The 17,610-nt window shown below is 39.8% G+C and overlaps 1 protein-coding gene across 1 annotated transcript in view; it reads right to left on the bottom strand.

Moving 5' to 3' along the window:
- Positions 1-954: 954 nt before the first annotated feature.
- Positions 955-17,610, bottom strand: part of POLR3B (RNA polymerase III subunit B) — a 75,601-nt gene continuing 58,945 nt past the window's right edge. Inside the window, exons 24-28 of the mRNA XM_054386514.1 lie at positions 15,264-15,367; positions 14,208-14,374; positions 11,816-11,929; positions 6,076-6,249; positions 955-1,450 (exon numbers count right to left, since the gene is read on the bottom strand). Coding sequence (XP_054242489.1) covers positions 1,321-1,450; positions 6,076-6,249; positions 11,816-11,929; positions 14,208-14,374; positions 15,264-15,367 — 689 coding nt within the window. The 3' untranslated portion in view covers positions 955-1,320. The remainder of the gene's footprint in view (positions 1,451-6,075; positions 6,250-11,815; positions 11,930-14,207; positions 14,375-15,263; positions 15,368-17,610) is intronic.

The raw sequence follows: 17,610 nt of genomic DNA on the forward strand, positions 1-17,610 counted from the left end.
ATCCAGTTGTGCTGTGTTGACATCAATGTTGTCATTAGTCCAATTGCAAAAAGCAGCAAATGTAGTCTATCCCTTCAGAATTGATTTGCAAGCCCAGACACAAACCCACTGGTTTAAGCATTTTGGTGGAAGCTTAAAAACCAAGTCTACTCTAACTGATGCTCATCCGTGCCTCTTAAGCAGCTAAGAGAAAGAAGCAACATGACTGCAAGAATAGTGTCAGGACTGACACGCACAATTCAGCCATATGAGGAGCCAAAGAGCATCTTGACTTCCAGATCATAGGCAGTGTTCTCTATCCTCACTTCTGTAGAGTGCTGCCTTTCTCTGGAGCACTCTTTCTCATGCACATACTTCATCTTGGCTTCAGCAGGACTACTGCTTTGCTTAAAAAGTTAACCATATGCTTTGCTGAGTATTAAGTGACTGTTCATCCACTGCTTCAGTTCTAGATCGCATGAAAAAATTCAGCTGTTTCCTTTCTAAATCCTTTCAGGTCATTCAAACCTGCTTTGCTATCAGTGGAGCATTTGTTGTTCTTCATTGGTTTTACTTTGTTTTGTTCTTGAAGTTTTAGTGATGCCAGTATTTTAAAAAAGGTTCTGAAGTCCTAGGACAACATGCAACAGTGCCCAGTGTTTGCAGCCCATCTTTTCAGACTGACTTTATAACCACATCATGGCTTGCCTATGACTAGACCTGTACGTTGAAATCCCAATCAAAATGTCTGATTTCAAGTCCTTGAGAATGCGGTTTCACTGACACTACTTAACAAAATTTTAGCCCTTTAACAAAATGCTTTAGGAATAGGAAAATGGCTTAGCTATTATGAGAAGGCTTTACCATCCTTACACAACCATCAACACATATTCAGGCATTATTATTTAAAACATTTATTATTCTTCCATATTATACTGCTATGGAAACAAACATTTTTAATGTCTATGAATAAGATTTATATTTAGCTCAGCCCAAGCCCTAACCCAGCAAAGCACTTTTCAAAACCAAGCACTGGGTTGTCTGATGTGATGCAAGTGCTTTGCTGGATCATGGCTTTATTCCACAATTCCCACATGTCCTGTTCACTCAGGCTAATACAGGCTTTCAGAAGTCCTCCTAGTGTCTTGTACTAACAGTTTCCCCTGTCAGGTTAACAACAGGTAGGATATGTAAGAAAGAGTTTTACACTGTTTTGCACCTCCCTTCAACCCACTCAGGTTTTAGAGTTATTCCTGCTCACAAAAAAAAAAAAAATATCTTCCAGTTATGTAAGCTGGATACAAGCTTCTGAAGTACTTTTTCCCATCTTTTTCACCTTTTTCATTCATTATACTTAGCTAGTTTTAACCTAGGTATGATGTTCATCGACTGCAGTTCTTGGAATAAGAGTTTACAGGCATAAGGTATGCGCAGAGAAGACACGTGGCATGATGATTTGCAGTAGTGGCACCTAGGGAAACAAACAAAGACAAAGAGTTGGTGCATGACTGAAGCTCTGCAGAACAAAACTGCTTCCACTGGTTTCTTTGTCCATCTCCATTTAAACACTGAGCTCAGTCCTACAAAGGGCCAAGTCCTTGAAACGCATTTTAGCACTTAAGTAAGTTATAATTTTAAGCCGTTAAATAACCTGACTGAAGAGAACAGGAGTTGAACCTTTAGTTTTCTTAGAGGAGAATCACAATGCTCAGTAGCTAATGTGACTGACACTTCTTCTTCTCCACTCACATTTCAGCCAACAGAAATTCAGCACTGGGTAATGAGAGAAAGGAGGTGAGCAAAGTTAAGTATAGCAGAAATGATGGCTAATGGTCTAGTTTCTGTTTATCTATCTATCTATGTCACAATAAAGAGACAGGAAGAACGAAGATTCACAGTTCTTTTTCCTTACATGCAGTTTCACTCTATAATGCCTCTAATCAGTTCATATTACAAAAAAGACGCATCTCTTGCCTTGCACTGCTGTGTGTGAACAGCCAAAGCTTTAGTCAAGACAGGAAACCAGTAAGTCTGCTTTAATGCACATTCTTTGTGCTTTTACTCAAATAACGATCTTAAAAATCTGTGGGAAAGGGATTTTTTTTTTTTTTTTGCCATATAGCTATGACCTTGAGCACATAAGGAACATATAGATTGTTCACTCACCCATCTTTCTAGTATCGGGACTCAAATTCAATAGTGGTAGCAACTGTTTAAATTTTTTTTGTTCCATACTCTATGTCCACACAAATGAAATTTAAAAATCTTTCTTGCACATATCAGTTTCCAACCTCCCTATTTCCTCTCTCCCCTGTACATTCCATCCGTTGGTTTTGGAAAACTGAGAAAGCCAGGCCTTTGGGAACACAGAGTGAGTCAGCACTTCTTAATGGTCTAACAGAACTCTTCTTTTGATTTTGTGTTTCAAATTTGTATTAATGCTGTAAAGTCATAACAGGCTGAAGGTCCAATTACAGAGGAATTAGCAAAATCCCTGCATGCTTCTGGGACACAGAACGAGGCCAAGAATTAACATCTACAATAAAGCTAACGTTTAGTCACTTTTTTCTGTTACCACTGAACTTGACCTAGAGCATGTAAGTCAACAGGGACAGTACCAATAGTTGGTTAGTGTTAAGAAGGTTCTTGGTTATGAGAGTTGGCATTAGTTTTCCAGCTACTTTTTCAGACTCTACTACTTCTCTTTCACAGACAAAGAGATGCTTATTTTTCAAGAAAACTGTGGTTGCCTTGATCTCCACATGCTCCATACTTGAGGTATTTAATTTTTCTTTTTAAACCAAGAGAGATTTTAACTAATGGTACAGAAGCCTTAATTCCATTTCTGCAGTTCATGAAGAGTGAAACTTCACTTATTCCAAGTTATTACTTCAGCTTTGCCTAAATCTGACTGTAGACAGTAAGAAGGTAATATAGACTGAGCAAGGTGTTTCCCTGGGACAAGCTTTTCCTGTAGACACTTTTAAAACAGGCTAGCATGCCTTTAAAATAGGGCAGAGCTCAATCACAGGTTCATAACTACTCTCCCAGTTCGAGTTTATAGGGATAGGTTTTTATGGTGAAAGTGACCTAACAGAAGCTGCTTTCTGATAACCTAGCAAGCACTTTCTCTCAATAGAAGAAGCCTGGCAAACTCTGGAAGCCCGATAAGGCACAACTTTTCCGCTATGAGCAGATGTCTGGCATCTGATTACAGCTAGTAGAGACTGAGGAGCAGAGACTACTGTACCCAGGCTTGAAGTTACACCATTCTGGGCCTGCTTTCTGCCAGGATGAGGATCACTCAGAAAGGTTCAGAAGCATAAAGCATAAAGCTTTGTGCAACTAGGATCATAGAAACTGAAGTATCTGAAAGATCAATTGTGCCAAGGCAGAATCCAGACCACAAGCAAAATTTTTCTTCGCATGTATTTTAAAATGCTCAGACTCTAGGGATCACAATAATTTCTCATCATCAAGAGTCTTGCTCCTACACATCTGTACAGCAACAAAGATGGGAAACTTGTGTAACACTGGTATGCCACATTAAGTTTCCGTTGTATTTTTTATGGGGACAAACTTTCACTGCCACAACAGTCCCCTTCCCCTGCCAAAGTACCAGTTCAGGCCCCAACACTGATCTGCTGCTACTATCCTGCAGGGAAACATACCCAGTGGCTAGTCATCACCTGGGAGGAAGGGCTCATCTTCCTGAAGACAAGTGCCCTTAATGATGGCCATTAAACAATGTTTCTAATAGGTTTCTTGCAGTAATGTCTTACTAATGCCAGAATCAGTGAAAAGGCCCCTTTGGAAGTTTCTCTTAATGACCTGGTCTCTACTGTGATGCTCATTATAGGGCCACTTGCTTCAGCTACTGGTAGATACAGCCTATCATTTAGCAGAAACTACCTCTTACTGCTTACTCTCACACATCAGACAGCTTTTCACAGAACCAGACTGCAAGAATGCTTGGCTCTGTCTGAGCAGTTTCTTTCACAGTTATTTAAAAAGAGTTACTAAACTTTGTTACAAACTTCAAAATACATTAACATGACCTAAAAAAATAAAATGCAACAGTATTTTAAAATCCTAATTTTCTTCCAAGTGCCCATACTTTCTGTGGTCTCTGAAAATCTTCAAGGACTGTCCTGAAAGTCAGGCTGTTATAAAAAAAATATTGAGCTGCATCTGCATGTGAGTTTTTAGGGAAGTGCTTTACACAAAAGTGGTTGGTTGGTTGACTTATGGCAGGCCCTTCGTTTCAGACAACTTCCTTCAAGTGTTATTTGCACTGCGGTTGTTTTAAGAGACCCAGATCAGAAGTACTCAGTTGTTACATACAGTGTACACGCACTCATGAGAAACAAGACTCCCAAAAATACTGCACAAAAGCCAGCAGCACAATGCCCAACTGAAAATCACCAACTGTACTCAGATGCACAGAGCAGGCCTTCTATCTCCTCTGAGTTTCACATCTACCTACCTCTGTCTGAACTTCTGCTCCACAAGGAGCAAAATTGCTGCTGCTGTGAGCAGACAAACGTAGTGCTTGGTTTCTGGCTGGAAGCCACACATTTCAGAAGATAGGTCTGACCAGGGGCAGAAATGGTAGCTGTCACTTTTACACATCTACAAACTGAGAACACACCTTACTTCCCTACTTCATTATATCATGAAAGAATCACTCTGGAAGCACTGAAGTGAATAAAGTCTAATTTCCTGCCTCTCAACAGATTGATACTGCTATCCAAGATGTGGCAACTTTCCAACAACGTTCTTCCGAGGCATTTAGAAATGATCTTTCTCCTCCTCCTTCCAACTCCTCATCTTTCACTCACATAAATATTAGGGTAACTTGAACTCACAGCATTTGTGTTTTACTCTCAGTCATTGGATTCCAGGGCACCTGTTTTCACGAAGCTTGAAAGAACATTGTATCTCATAAATTACCTGGCTAAACCAAAACCAAAGGCAAAACATTCCTTTGCCTCTGAAGAAAATAAAAAGAACTTTCCCTATTTTCTAATTATTGTGCTGCATTTCCCATATGCCTCAGAGTAACTTTAAATCTAGCATCTCAAAATTACTGTACATAAGAGACTCTTAGAGCAAAAGTGTTACACATGGTAAGCTCCACATAGTTTTGACAGCCAGTTTTGTGTTTTCCCTACAATGGAAAACCAGTTTGTTTGCAGGAGAGAAACTCAGTACTGGCTTAGGACCCAGAGTAAGTCAGCAATGCCATTAGCTAGTCTAGAGATAAGTTTCTTAGGGACAAGGCGTTTGGGCAGAAGCCAGATGATTTCCATCCAGACAGCTGCATGTCTCTCAGGCTCCAACATGGGACTGGTTTATTTGATGCTTTGAAGAGGAGCTCCTTGTTTTACAAGACTACAAAGCAAAAGGCATTGGAGAGTACCACAGAAGGTGGTACCTATGTGACTGAGCTCCAAAGCTAAAAACCAAGAAATCAGGAGCTGTTGTTTTCTTCTGTGCCTGCTCTTTGTCTTCAGCCTTGTGAGGTTCAACACGTGACTGTACCAGGAAGATCCCTAACTGGCCCAGCTAGTAACCTCATTTCTGAGTAGAGTGCATTTACAGCTATTTTCCCCTTTTAAAAACAGATCATATGGAGGATAAGGGGTTTGCTAATCCTCTGCAAGGATGAGAAGGAAGACAGCAGACAGACAGAAGGTAGCCTTCCCCACAAGCACAGCTGGCTGTGGAACACAATACCTGTACTCTCACAACAGGAGAGACCCCTGACCTATTGACTACAAACTCATTTGAGTCCCAGCTTCCCTCAGACCATAACAATGAACCATCACCATCACTAATTTTCCAAACACCGATTCTGAATACTGACACTGGTTTTAATTAAGGTGCATGGGACTGTTGACTGGTGCCTGAGCACTTCAAAACTGAGAAGCACTACAGCCAAGAGCCAGGTTCTGTTACACAGAGGCACATTCACTCTGTACCACTTTGCTCTATGCACCTGAGGTGAAGGATTTTTTTTGAAATATGAAACTAGTCACATGCACGAAGTGAGGAGGGCACACCACGATTCACAAAAAAATTTGGACAACTTACCAGCCAGAGTACCCCAGCAAGCCACACTGCCCACAGACATCCACTTCAAAGGCATCACTTGAAATCATCAGTCTCTCCAGTAAAAGCATGCTGGCTCCATAACCTATCAAACAATCCCGCTCCATCTCTCCAAGACGTAAACCACCATCACGGGATCGACCTTCAGTGGGTTGCCTTTGAAATAAATATTTGAAAAGAGGCAGTCAGTATTCCAGAACAGACAGCCTGAAACGCTAGGAATGCCTGTCCTCAAACTGCAGGAACCGTACTGGACCAGTGGACAACAGCTTTCTACAAACCAGAGGTGCTGATCTCACCAACACGTTATGCAAGTTGTCTTTGCCCCTGCGCTAGCAACACGACGTTGTTTTTGTGAGTGGCAACTGCGGCACCACGCCACAGCTCACAGAATGCAGCTCAACAAGTGACAACAAAAAGAAACTGTACGCTATCCAAGATAATCTGGACACAGATTTGGGACTCTTTTTTGACAAGACATTCATTACAGTTTGTAGCTAACTAAATGAAACATCATTCAGCAGCTAATCATCAAGCTAATGTTCCAACTGAACTATAGCTATGACTAAATTCTTAAAATAAAACCATTTTTGATCTGACAGAGAACACCAAAATAAAGCAGCAACCACGTAGCATGTAGATTACTAACTTGTTATTATCCTACTTTTTTTTTTAAAGTAACTTTTTTTGACACAAATCACATATTCATAACAATATTAATAACAATATTCCTAACAATTTATATATTTTTCCTTGTCTGACAGTTGACTCATTTGCATATTGTATAAATTCCTGGTTTTCTAGTTCCTCAAGCTCTTTTTTTTTTTTTTGTCTGGAAAGACTTTCTGTCCTCATGGTGCTAGAGGAAAATGTTAACAGAGCAATGCAAGTACATGCTAAAGAACATGAGGTAAAAGGCAAGGTGCAAAATATTGCTTAATATTATGACTTTTTAAGCTTTTTTTTTTTTCTGAACACAGTCAAAACTTTTAACATCTTGTTTGTGACAATGCAATTTTGTTTAGTATCAGTTTCATTCATGTACTGGCACAATGCTTAAGGACTTCACTTGCAAACATTGGAGTGAACTATGAAGCAAAATCAATCTTAAATTCCTGAAGTAGAAATATATTGCATGTATTTTATTAAGTATTTCCATCTCAGTATATTCCCTGGAAAATGAAAGCAAAGAGAGGGAATTAAAACCCCATGTCACTAGCAATTGGAAGAGGCTTCACTGCTCAGTGAAACCCCACATTTGTGATATCTGCAGCAGTGTAATCCACCTAGAACATCCAATGACAGATCTGACTCATAACCTTTGGAGTATATTTTGGTTTTATTATTTCAAACAACTGAATTTGTTAAGCATACTAAATATATCAAAAATAAGTTTTTGCCAACTTACTGCAACTCTGAGGAAATGATTTATAAAAGCCTTTAACATCTAATCATCTTTTGCAGTAAGTGTAAAAAAACCAAACCACCAAATCGAAACAAAAAACAAAACCACAACCCCAACCCAGACCAAAATTTGTAAAGATGCAAGTTTTATTTGTTTTTAAGGGGAAGTAGTTTCCCTTTCTCTGACCACACTGGAGCCTTAAAACTAATCTGCTTGTAATTAAAATCATCCTTTTCATTCATATAACCTTCTAATTTTCCCACTGTTGGGACAATGGATAGAAGCTGTTTACATCCTGATTAAATTCCCTAGGGTCCCTCCCCAGATGATGGCACCATCACTGTTTAGACATTGTTTTAAAGGACTGACCCTGTGGTGAATGCAGTGTCGCTTCTGAAGTCCCAAGAGGCAGGATTTAAAAGTAGTTGGGGCCTTCAAAAAAACAGGCATTTGCTGCAGTGATGGAAGCGACTGAGTTCCTTTTACCAACTGACTTCTAGAATGTTAGTTAATGCCCAAGCCTGTTCAAAAGTTTCTCCAGGTGCTGTTCCACAGGAAAATAGTGTTATAAATGTAAGACCAAATAAAAGTCTCAGTCCAATTAAAGGAGACTGAAATCTCTTGAAAAATGATGGGGTCGCAGCTCCAGCCCTTTGAGAGTTCAGTATGCCATGGGTCTTCCAACAGATACAGGATGTACATTTCTAAGGCAGCTGAAATCCCATTAAAAACAAACCAAAACAAAATGCCCCCCTCCAGCAACAAACAACAAAAAATTCCAAACAAACAAAACCAATAAACCAAAACCAACTTGAGTATTAAGCTCTTAAGTATTTCACACCCACTGCCAAAATGATCTCATTAAAAAAACCAGAACAAACAAAATCCTCTTTCCCTAAAAACTAATTTTCTGAAGTACCAAAACTTTCAATATTGAGGTTGGGTTTTTGAAAAGAGTCTACCTTATGCTTCCTAAGTCTATCAGATGTTTCTTTCAGCTCACAAGTTTGAAAATTCCTCATACCAAAGGTTGTTTAAAATGTTAAACCAGTATTTGTGCTTCTCCTTTCCTGCTATACACACGTACGCTGCAGCTGTTGCCCTGGGCAACTACTTCCATTCTTAATTTTACATGTAACATTCTAAAAACAAAACAGTCTCTTGAAAATAAGATTGGGAATTCATCAAAAAGATTTTTTTTAAGTCAGTATAATTCTTAAATGCTAAATAATATGTAATGACTATTAAAAAAGAAAAAAAAGGCCAAGTAGTCTTCATATTAGTTAACTGCTGCATTTAGAAAAAAAATAAGATTAACAATTATTTTCAGTGGTTTAAAGCACGCTAAGAATTTCTCAGCACTATTTCTGCATTTTCTGGAAAAGCATTGGGTTCAGCTTTATAGCCCTGCTCCTGGTTTCACTGGCCAATTGGGGGATGTAGCCCCATGAATAAAAGCAGGCCTTGTAGGTCTCAGCAGATCTCCCTTGTGCCCATTACAACCAGTGGCTAATTTGAAATGGAGTTGGCTGAAACACTGATCTCCAAGAAGTGGAGTATTACCTAGAAACAGCTGCCTGCAGGAGGAGGGCTTACCATGCTCCCACAGCCCCAGAGGGTAGAAGGGAGTCTTGACCAGGGTCATCACATTGCTCCCTTGCAGTATAATAGGAACTGGCGTATCTGATATGTTCAAAAGACATGCAGGTGGCAGCTCTGACAATGTCCATCAAAACAACTACACGTGCAGGAAGCTTATATTGATCTCTTGAGAGGAAAACTAAAAGCAGTTTATCTATTAAAAAGATTTAGCAGGACTGGGTACCTAGGCAACACCATATATAGACCTGTGTTTTAAATTAATTGTCAATTACTCATGGCAAACAAATTAAGCACGGCATTTCATTTAACAAATACCAATTCAGAGGGCAACATCCTGGTGGTTTTTGACTGTGTTGACAAAGAGTGCTGCTTTGCAATTCTACAAACTCTAGTTTTAATCAGTATCTACAATCAGCGGTGTTCAAAAAGCCTCAAGTCTTCTGCCTTACTCCAGATGGAAATACAGCTTTGCTCTGTCAGTTAAGGTACATTTGATTTTTCAATAAAATGCATTTCAAGGCAATGACAGCCAAATTCCATGTTGGAAGCTGTTACAAGATTACTTTTTAAAGCAAAAAGAAAAAAAAAAAAAAACAATGTTAGAGGCGACCTACTCTCCAGGAAGTGCAATAGATGATAAAACAATAGTTGAGTATGAAAGCTGGCAAAGCAGACTCTCTCAGCAATGGCTGATGGCAGTAAGAAAAATTTAATTACTTGAGGAGGAAAAAGAAAATTCCTAAAAGCCTAGCCAAGAGGCAGCACAAATTGAACATCCACTAGCTTTCCTAAAAGTCAAATAAAGAGCTCTAGTGATCTACTATCATACTACTGACTAGAACAAAGAGTACCCAAAAAAAGTAAGGAATGGGGGAAATCACACTATATTCACCTTTACATGTAAACATTACACTTTGACTTGGGATTTAGCTTTCCTTTAAATTCAGTATCTCTAAGCAGCTGAGAAGCTGGGTAGACAATACAAATGCAGATCAAGGTATCTGAGTAAGCTAGGAGCCCCAGTACACCAGCTGCATGTACCTTTAGCTAAGGCAGCAAGTTTTCATTTCCATGTGAAGCACCAACGAATGACTAAAACTGAAGAAGAGAAAATGAGGCAGACAGCCTAGTATTTGGGAATATTACTGATGTTCATATGGGCAGGCAGTTCAACCACTTGTGTCTACTTCCACAGAAAGTGTGAGACACCTTGAGTTTGTCCTAGAGATAGCATGAGGCTGGAAAGCCAAAAGGCATAGGAAATACACAGTGAAAAGCAAATGAGAAAGATACTTCTGTATCAGGTACAGCAGAGACCTGTCCCTCTGGTGTCTACTAGCACATCAACAGGTAGAAGCTTCACCTATTAAGAGGACAGACTTGTGTAGTCAGGCAAGGCAAGAGAAGTGGATCAGCACGTGATAAGGGACATTAAAAACAAATTAAAGAACATGAAGGGAAGATTAAGGATGGGACAGATAGGACTTTGTGCTTACATCTTAAAAACAATACAGAATGGACTGTCAAAAAGAAAAGCCCCACCATGCAGCTGGTGAGGTATAACCAGCATATACAATAGCCCAGAAAGACTGCCAAAAGACATTTGGAATAATTGTTAGAATATTCCATACTAACTGGCAATTAACTTTCTGTCAGGATTTAGCAAATAATGCCACTGTGAAGGAGAGAGGTGAGTAAATGATCCACTAGAAGCCTCCTCAAAGCAAAGCCTGTGCCATGAAACTGTTTCTTGTGAGCCAAGAACATCAGCGCTTTAGAACATGAATGCAAGCAGCTGTAGAGTTTGGCTTTAAGAAGAAAAGGTAAGTAACATCAGTGAAAAGCAGAATGCTTCAAATTCCCCAAGGGTTCAGATAATACAAACCCACCTCCAGGGACCTGTATTTCCTATTAATCAGAGTACATCTGCTTGGCTTCAAAATTTGAGACCAGAAGATAACAACCCAGTAATTAACCTTTTTTGTTGGAGAGAAAACTGAGTTCAGGTGTAGTGCAGCGTTCGTGACTCCAAAGCAACAGAGGAAATACCTTTAACTGGGCAAATAAAAAGTGGAGATTTACTGCTGGCATTTCTGTAACTTTTTGTAATTTCTTACTGTCAAAATCCTCTTCTTCTGCATTGAGACTGATAACAGTGGCCCAGCACATACAATCCTAAATTCAGTTCTAGAGTTGAATGGAAAAGCCTGCAAGGCAAAGTGCAGTACACCAGGGATGCACTAATGCTTGCATGCATGTATTTGCTTTGCCTTGACAGGTGAAGACATGGGCCACATCAATATTAACCAAAGCATGCTGAAATACTAGAAGAAACAACTTCTTTGTACTCATAACCTATTTTGTAGAAGTACAAACATTAAATAAAAAAAAAAAAAAGTCCTTCTAAAATATCTACAACATGAGCAATGTGATAGGAAATACCACAGCATGCACAGGTGCTATTTTTACCAACTGCTAACAGAAGTCTGAGAAGCAAACTCAGTCTTGGACCACATAGAGCACATCTGGACATTCAAAACAACCTCCTGCCACAGTCTACTGTGAGAGCTTTTGGTCTGTCTGTAACTGCATTAACAGATGATAGCCTTTTGTATCAACTATCAAAAGGTAAATGAATTTTGTTTTATACCCCTCAGTCAGCTGGGCACACTTCTGAATGTACACAAGCATTTTGTGCTTAGCCTGCAATAATACCTGGTGAGCACTGCTCTGGGTCCTCGAGCTCTTGCATGCATTTTATCCAACACCATGTGCTTTAGTTTCTGGTAATACACAGGGCCAAAATAGATGTATGCTTCCAAAGGTTCCCTGAAAGAATAAAAAACAAAACAAACCAAATATTCACAGTTAGCATCTTAAGAGAGGCAAGAGTGTCATATACAGGAGGAATCTGAAACAATTTGGGAACCATAGAATAGTTTGGGCTGGAAGGGACCTCCAAAGGTCATCTACTCCAACCCCCCTGCAGTGAGTCTTAGAAAAATGTCTTTGGGCTTTTAGGGTAAGCAGTCTAAAAACCTCAAGGGAACCCTTCTGAACACAAGAGCACTACACTTCCAGCATCACATACTGCTGTACCCAGCCTAGTGAGGAACAAGCTCCTGAACTGGCCATACACTGTACAGACAGGCTGCTACAGCTGCAGGTGTCTGTTTCAGCTGCACCATGTTCAAGTGCCTCACCTGTCTGTGCAGGACTGATTGATAGTCATCAAGAACTAATAAAGACCTAAAAAGTGACTTAAGATATTTCTATTTGCATTTCTTCATATTATTCACATACTAAACAATGGTAAGCTTACATGCAGCATAAATGCTCAAAGCATCACTTTTATAGGAGCACTGTAAGGAAATAGCATTTGCAAGCAAAGCTTAGCACTGGCACACTATGAGCTTGATGTTCTTCCTGTCCACTAATTCTCCCTGCCCACCACTTTGAAGCCATAACCCAAGACCCAGATGGGTGAAAACCCTCCCTGAGCAGCTGTGCATTAGCACAGCTTGCCTCTGCAGCACTGCTCAGCAGCTGTATCTGTAGGACAAAAATCACTGCCCTTGTTGGCACCGGAGGCTCAGACAATCCATGTAAAAGGGCTCTTAAGTACCACATTCAGGCACTTGCATCAGCTTGAGAACATCTGTAAGCAGTGCAGAGGGGGTTACTCCATTCTATGAGACGAAAAAATAGCTAAAATTTTCTGTTTAAAACTCCCTCAGCTGCAAAACAGCATAAGAACCTAAAGAGGAGAAAGCAACAGTTGAAAGCAGCCATTTCCCAGGTACCCCCTTCAACACTAAGAATGACCAGATTTAACTCAGACAAACAAACTAAGCACTGATTTATTTTTTAAACTGTATGTGCACTGTAAAAACAAGCAGGAAACAAAGAGTACTGCATCTCCATTCACAGTCGTTACTGACACAACGCAGTGTTATCCAAAAGCTGCCTACTGAGGAAAATAAAACTTAACTAGACATTTGGAATTTGCAAACTTCCACACTGTTATGAAATCTGCCTTCATATTTCATAACAAACAGATCAGGCATGTGAAATTTGCTTGGAAGAGTATCAGTATCCTAAAGCAAAGTCTCTAAATAGGGTACTACAAAGTTGAAGTTTGGGGACGGGGGATTTTTAGAGTCAGATGATTTTACTCTCCCTAGGAAACAAGGTTAGTCTCATTTAATAAAAGTTACCATAATGTATCAACAGAAAGTGTTTCAAACACCAGGATACTTGATGCACAATTTATGGAATATGGACTAGGTAAGGAAAACAAAATCATCTCTCTGAAACAAAGAAAAGGAGCATATAGAATATGTTGGTAGGAAGAGTGATTAAAATAAAAAATATTCTTAGAATATTTTAGAAAAGAGACCTAAACTTGTTCCTTGAGAAGAGGAGGACTGGGAGCATAAAAATAGCAGGAAGGCAGGATTAAGATACATTTTGGAAGGGCAGGCATTTGAAGCCATATGGCCTTTTCCTGTTCCTAAACTATCTTAACGTTCTTTGAACTCTGTGTCTCAGAAACCAGTTCGATCAACACAGCAGGAAGTTTGCAGATTAGAGTGCTATGCCAGACTGAATCATTGTGTAATCGAAAGAAAGAAAAGAAAGAAAAAAGAGCACACACAAAATATGCCCAAGAAACAGACACCTGCCTCCAAATCCACATTTTACAGTACCATTAAAGTCAACATGAATATGCTTATCTGATTCCAAGCATATATCAGATTTGTTGCCAAAAGAAATTAAGATTTCTTACAATTCCTCAGACAGAAAACTTTGATTTTACCATTTTTTTGTCATGTAGTAGAAGTTGGGAAATTTTCTTATGTGCTACAAGGGCCATTCACATTACCACCACACAAATATCAGTAATTCTTAAAATGTGGAACCCCAAAACACTTCCAAGAAAGAAAGAAAAAGAAAAAGTGCACCATCCTTTGGTGTCTTCCCTCCATTTCACAGAGAGGTTTGCAAATAAGAGAAAGTTCCTGAGCTTTGAGACATTTTTCAGATGTGTCTCAACAGGATTTCCCCACTCCCCTGAAACACCTAAATCTATACAGCAGATTCTTACCCAGTGATACCAGATGTTACGTAGTCCTTCCCTAGGTAGTTATAACCATGGCGAATAAGATCTTCACACACATCCTTAACTTTACTGCCTCCAAAAGCTGTTCCATAGTGAAATCTGCCATCAAGGACCCCAGCCTTTCCAGCCAGGAGTTCAATTAACTTTCCTACCTGTGTAAAGACAGACAGAGTTAATAGTCTGCTCACATTGCTGGATTGGTTACAGCGTAAATCAGCCAAAGTGTCCAGGGTGGCAGCCTGGATTACTGCACGCAACGGGAGAAGTTAAAGAAACCCAAGAACAGGGATAAGTGTTCCTGCATGAAGGGGGAAAACCAGACTCATCCCAAGGTCTGCGAACACCTTTAAGGTGCAGAGTCAGACAGCTCCATTTTTTTTCAGCTGTCTAGAAGAAGAGCAGGATCAAGTGTGGCCTTCTGCTTTAGGAAGCAGAAGGCTCAGAGACTGACACATTACAGTGCAGCAGGAGGAACAGAAGCAAAGCAGTTAACAAAGAAAAAAGATTAGAAGCCGTACAAAGTAATCAGTGGAGGTCTCATATAAAATCCAGGCTGTGATGTATTCTGTGTGACTCTGCAGCACAAGTGCAAGACTAGCATGAGCTCCAGGGAGGTGTAGGCAATATAAGAAGTTACACCCATCTAGAACCATTATTGAAACTCCTCTCCAACGATTTGCCTCACAGTCTGCCCCAGATGGCTTAGGCATAGGCAAGGGAGAAGGAAGAGGGAGAACAAGAAGTTTTCAAATCCAAAGGGTGCAAGTGAGGTATTCAGTTGTTTTCCCATTAGTGTGATACAGATCAAAATGAAAATGATGCACTACCAGCCCAAATCCCTACCCCTTCTACAGCAGGATGTTTCAAAGCATGCATGTTCAGAGGGCTGAACCCTCATAGGAAGGCAAGCATGTGGCACCATGCGTGGGGAGTATTCTCAGTGGAGCCATGTTTCAAACTTTTGGTTGTCTCTTGTGGCTAATCTGCTTCCCTTTCGCTCTTGGGGGACACTGTCCCTTTAATTGTAAGACAACCACTAACCGTCATGCGCGATGGGAAGCCATGAGGGTTCATTATGATATCTGGACAGATTCCTGTATCACAAAATGGCATGTCTTCCTGAGGAACAATCAGTCCACACACCCCTGCAGAAGAGAAAACATTTCAATTCACAAACTGCAAACCACCAGCAGGGCTGACGCTCATCACCAGATTTTCTTTAGTGTTTTCCTCCTCCTCTCTTTCTCATGGATCACTTTTTACCCAGATTCATTACCATGACCAGTGCTCACAACCTGCAGGCTAGAAGAGTGCCCTTGTAACAGGACTGGCAAAATTAGCATACCCTTACATAATGCTCCCAGTGATTTGTGAGTTAGGCAATTAGGGAAGAAAGCTTTAGATACAGTTTTCAGAGGCAACCAGAAACTTCTGACCAGTCAGACTGGAACATCTCAAGGAAGATCTAATTTTTAAAGCTGATGCTATAATTACCTGAAGAAAAATTAAAAAAAAAAAAAAAAAAGGAAAAGGAGAAGACAACAAAAAAGAAAAAAAGAAATTTGGCTTCTAACAGTATCTGGACATACAAAATTATTATTGACTCAAAATTTACCATATGTATCTTTGCTAAATACTGTGAATAAAACTAAATCAAGCCAGGACTTTGACAGGGCCCAAGAGGAAATAAGTAGGGATAAAAACACAGCCCTCAGAAGATTTTTGTCAAGTAGCACTTACTTGCTGTGCAAAGATTGCTTTTGATGAATTGCAAAGCACAATCCATTCCTCAGACTGCTTATATTTTGTCAGTTTATGAACACAAACTGTACCTTTAAAAATTCTGGAAGTGCTTTTCAGTCTCCATCACCATCGGTGGTAAAACAGCAACAACAACAAAAAAACACCAACCCCCAAACTCTAAAACTATTTAGGAAACATGAAACAGAATCACAAAAACTAATGTAAAATATTCCATCATACATTACAAAATTTTCCTTCCAACTCTCACAATTATTTCTACAGTGAATTCTGCAGATCAAAATACTGCAGCAATAAATGATCAAGAGAGCTAACATTCAAATTCAGGTGCTAAAATGCAGCTGCCTAAGCTCATATTCCTTTGAACCAAAGCTACTGTTTCAGTTGGACAATTTCTTCCAGAAGCCCTTAGAGCTGAAAGTCTGCAAGCTATTTGAGATCAGCCTGCTGCAACTGCCAGAGCACGCTTTGGGCAGAGTCCTGGAGCAGAGGGGGCTCCTGGAAGACTGAGGGTGCTGGTTACATCCCTAAAAAGGCATCCCCTGACCAGCCAGTTCACAGGGGGATATTGGCGTCTTGCTCAGGAGGGAGCTCCTCTTCTACTGTCCAAGCAAGACAAGGATAGGTGCATGGGACAGTAGTTAATAGCATGAGAATAGTAAGTATGGGGGAAGGGAGAGGGGGAAAAAAGAGATTTGGAGTGTCTGGGGCAAAGGGAGCAGGGTGTGTGCTGTACTTAGTTTTTAAACCTAGTGAAACTAATTTTCATTGTCCCATTATGATAAATCAATAACATCCTTCCTACCCCTCCCCACCAAGCAGCAATCCTTTGCCGAAAACCAAGAAAAGAGAACTCCCTCTCTTGTGCACACAGCTTTTTTATCCTAAACATACATAAAAACTTTATTACATATGTATTATGGCACGCAGATTTTGCCTTATTCACATTCACTTCTAAGAAAGCGTTACGTTGCATCTGGGCTTTGCACCACCTGTAAGCCAAAAATTAAATCTTAGCTAACTTAAAATTACTTTAGGCTCTGAAAACCTTTTATATGCCAAGCTGGTTCCCATAGCAGACAGCCACTGTGTTGTTTGTTTTGTGTGAAAGTGAATGATAAAAGATCCATGAAATCGACACAGAAAGGCAGAACAGCAGAAAGAACTGAGGGCTCTCCATCATAGCGGCTTCTACCCTCCGCTGACTTGTATAACAATGGGACCTACACACCCAACTGCAGATCTAACACAGCTGTGCATTTCATTAGATGAAGAGCACTAGTGACACAAGTAAATAATTAACTTATTCTGGTCCGCTGACTGTGGTTATGAGACCAGTCATAGCTGACAGATTTTAATACAAGTTAACACAAAGACAGCATAATGAGCTTAGAAGTTAAAAACAAAATATTTAGACAGAATCCAGCAATGGGAAGCTCACTAGGCCATTTATAAAGTTTCTATTTTACAGAGGGGTAAAAAAAAAAAAAAAAAAAAAAAAAAAAAAAGGGAAAAGGGAAAGCTATAAAACCTCACTCTAAATTTGTGGATTTCAAGAAGCTGCTGAGTTTATAACAGATCTATAGCAAGTCCACGTGTATTTAGAGAACAGGACAGAGAAGCTTTT

This window comes from Indicator indicator, chromosome 14 (assembly GCF_027791375.1).
Source record: "Indicator indicator isolate 239-I01 chromosome 14, UM_Iind_1.1, whole genome shotgun sequence".
Lineage (NCBI taxonomy): Eukaryota > Metazoa > Chordata > Aves > Piciformes > Indicatoridae > Indicator > Indicator indicator.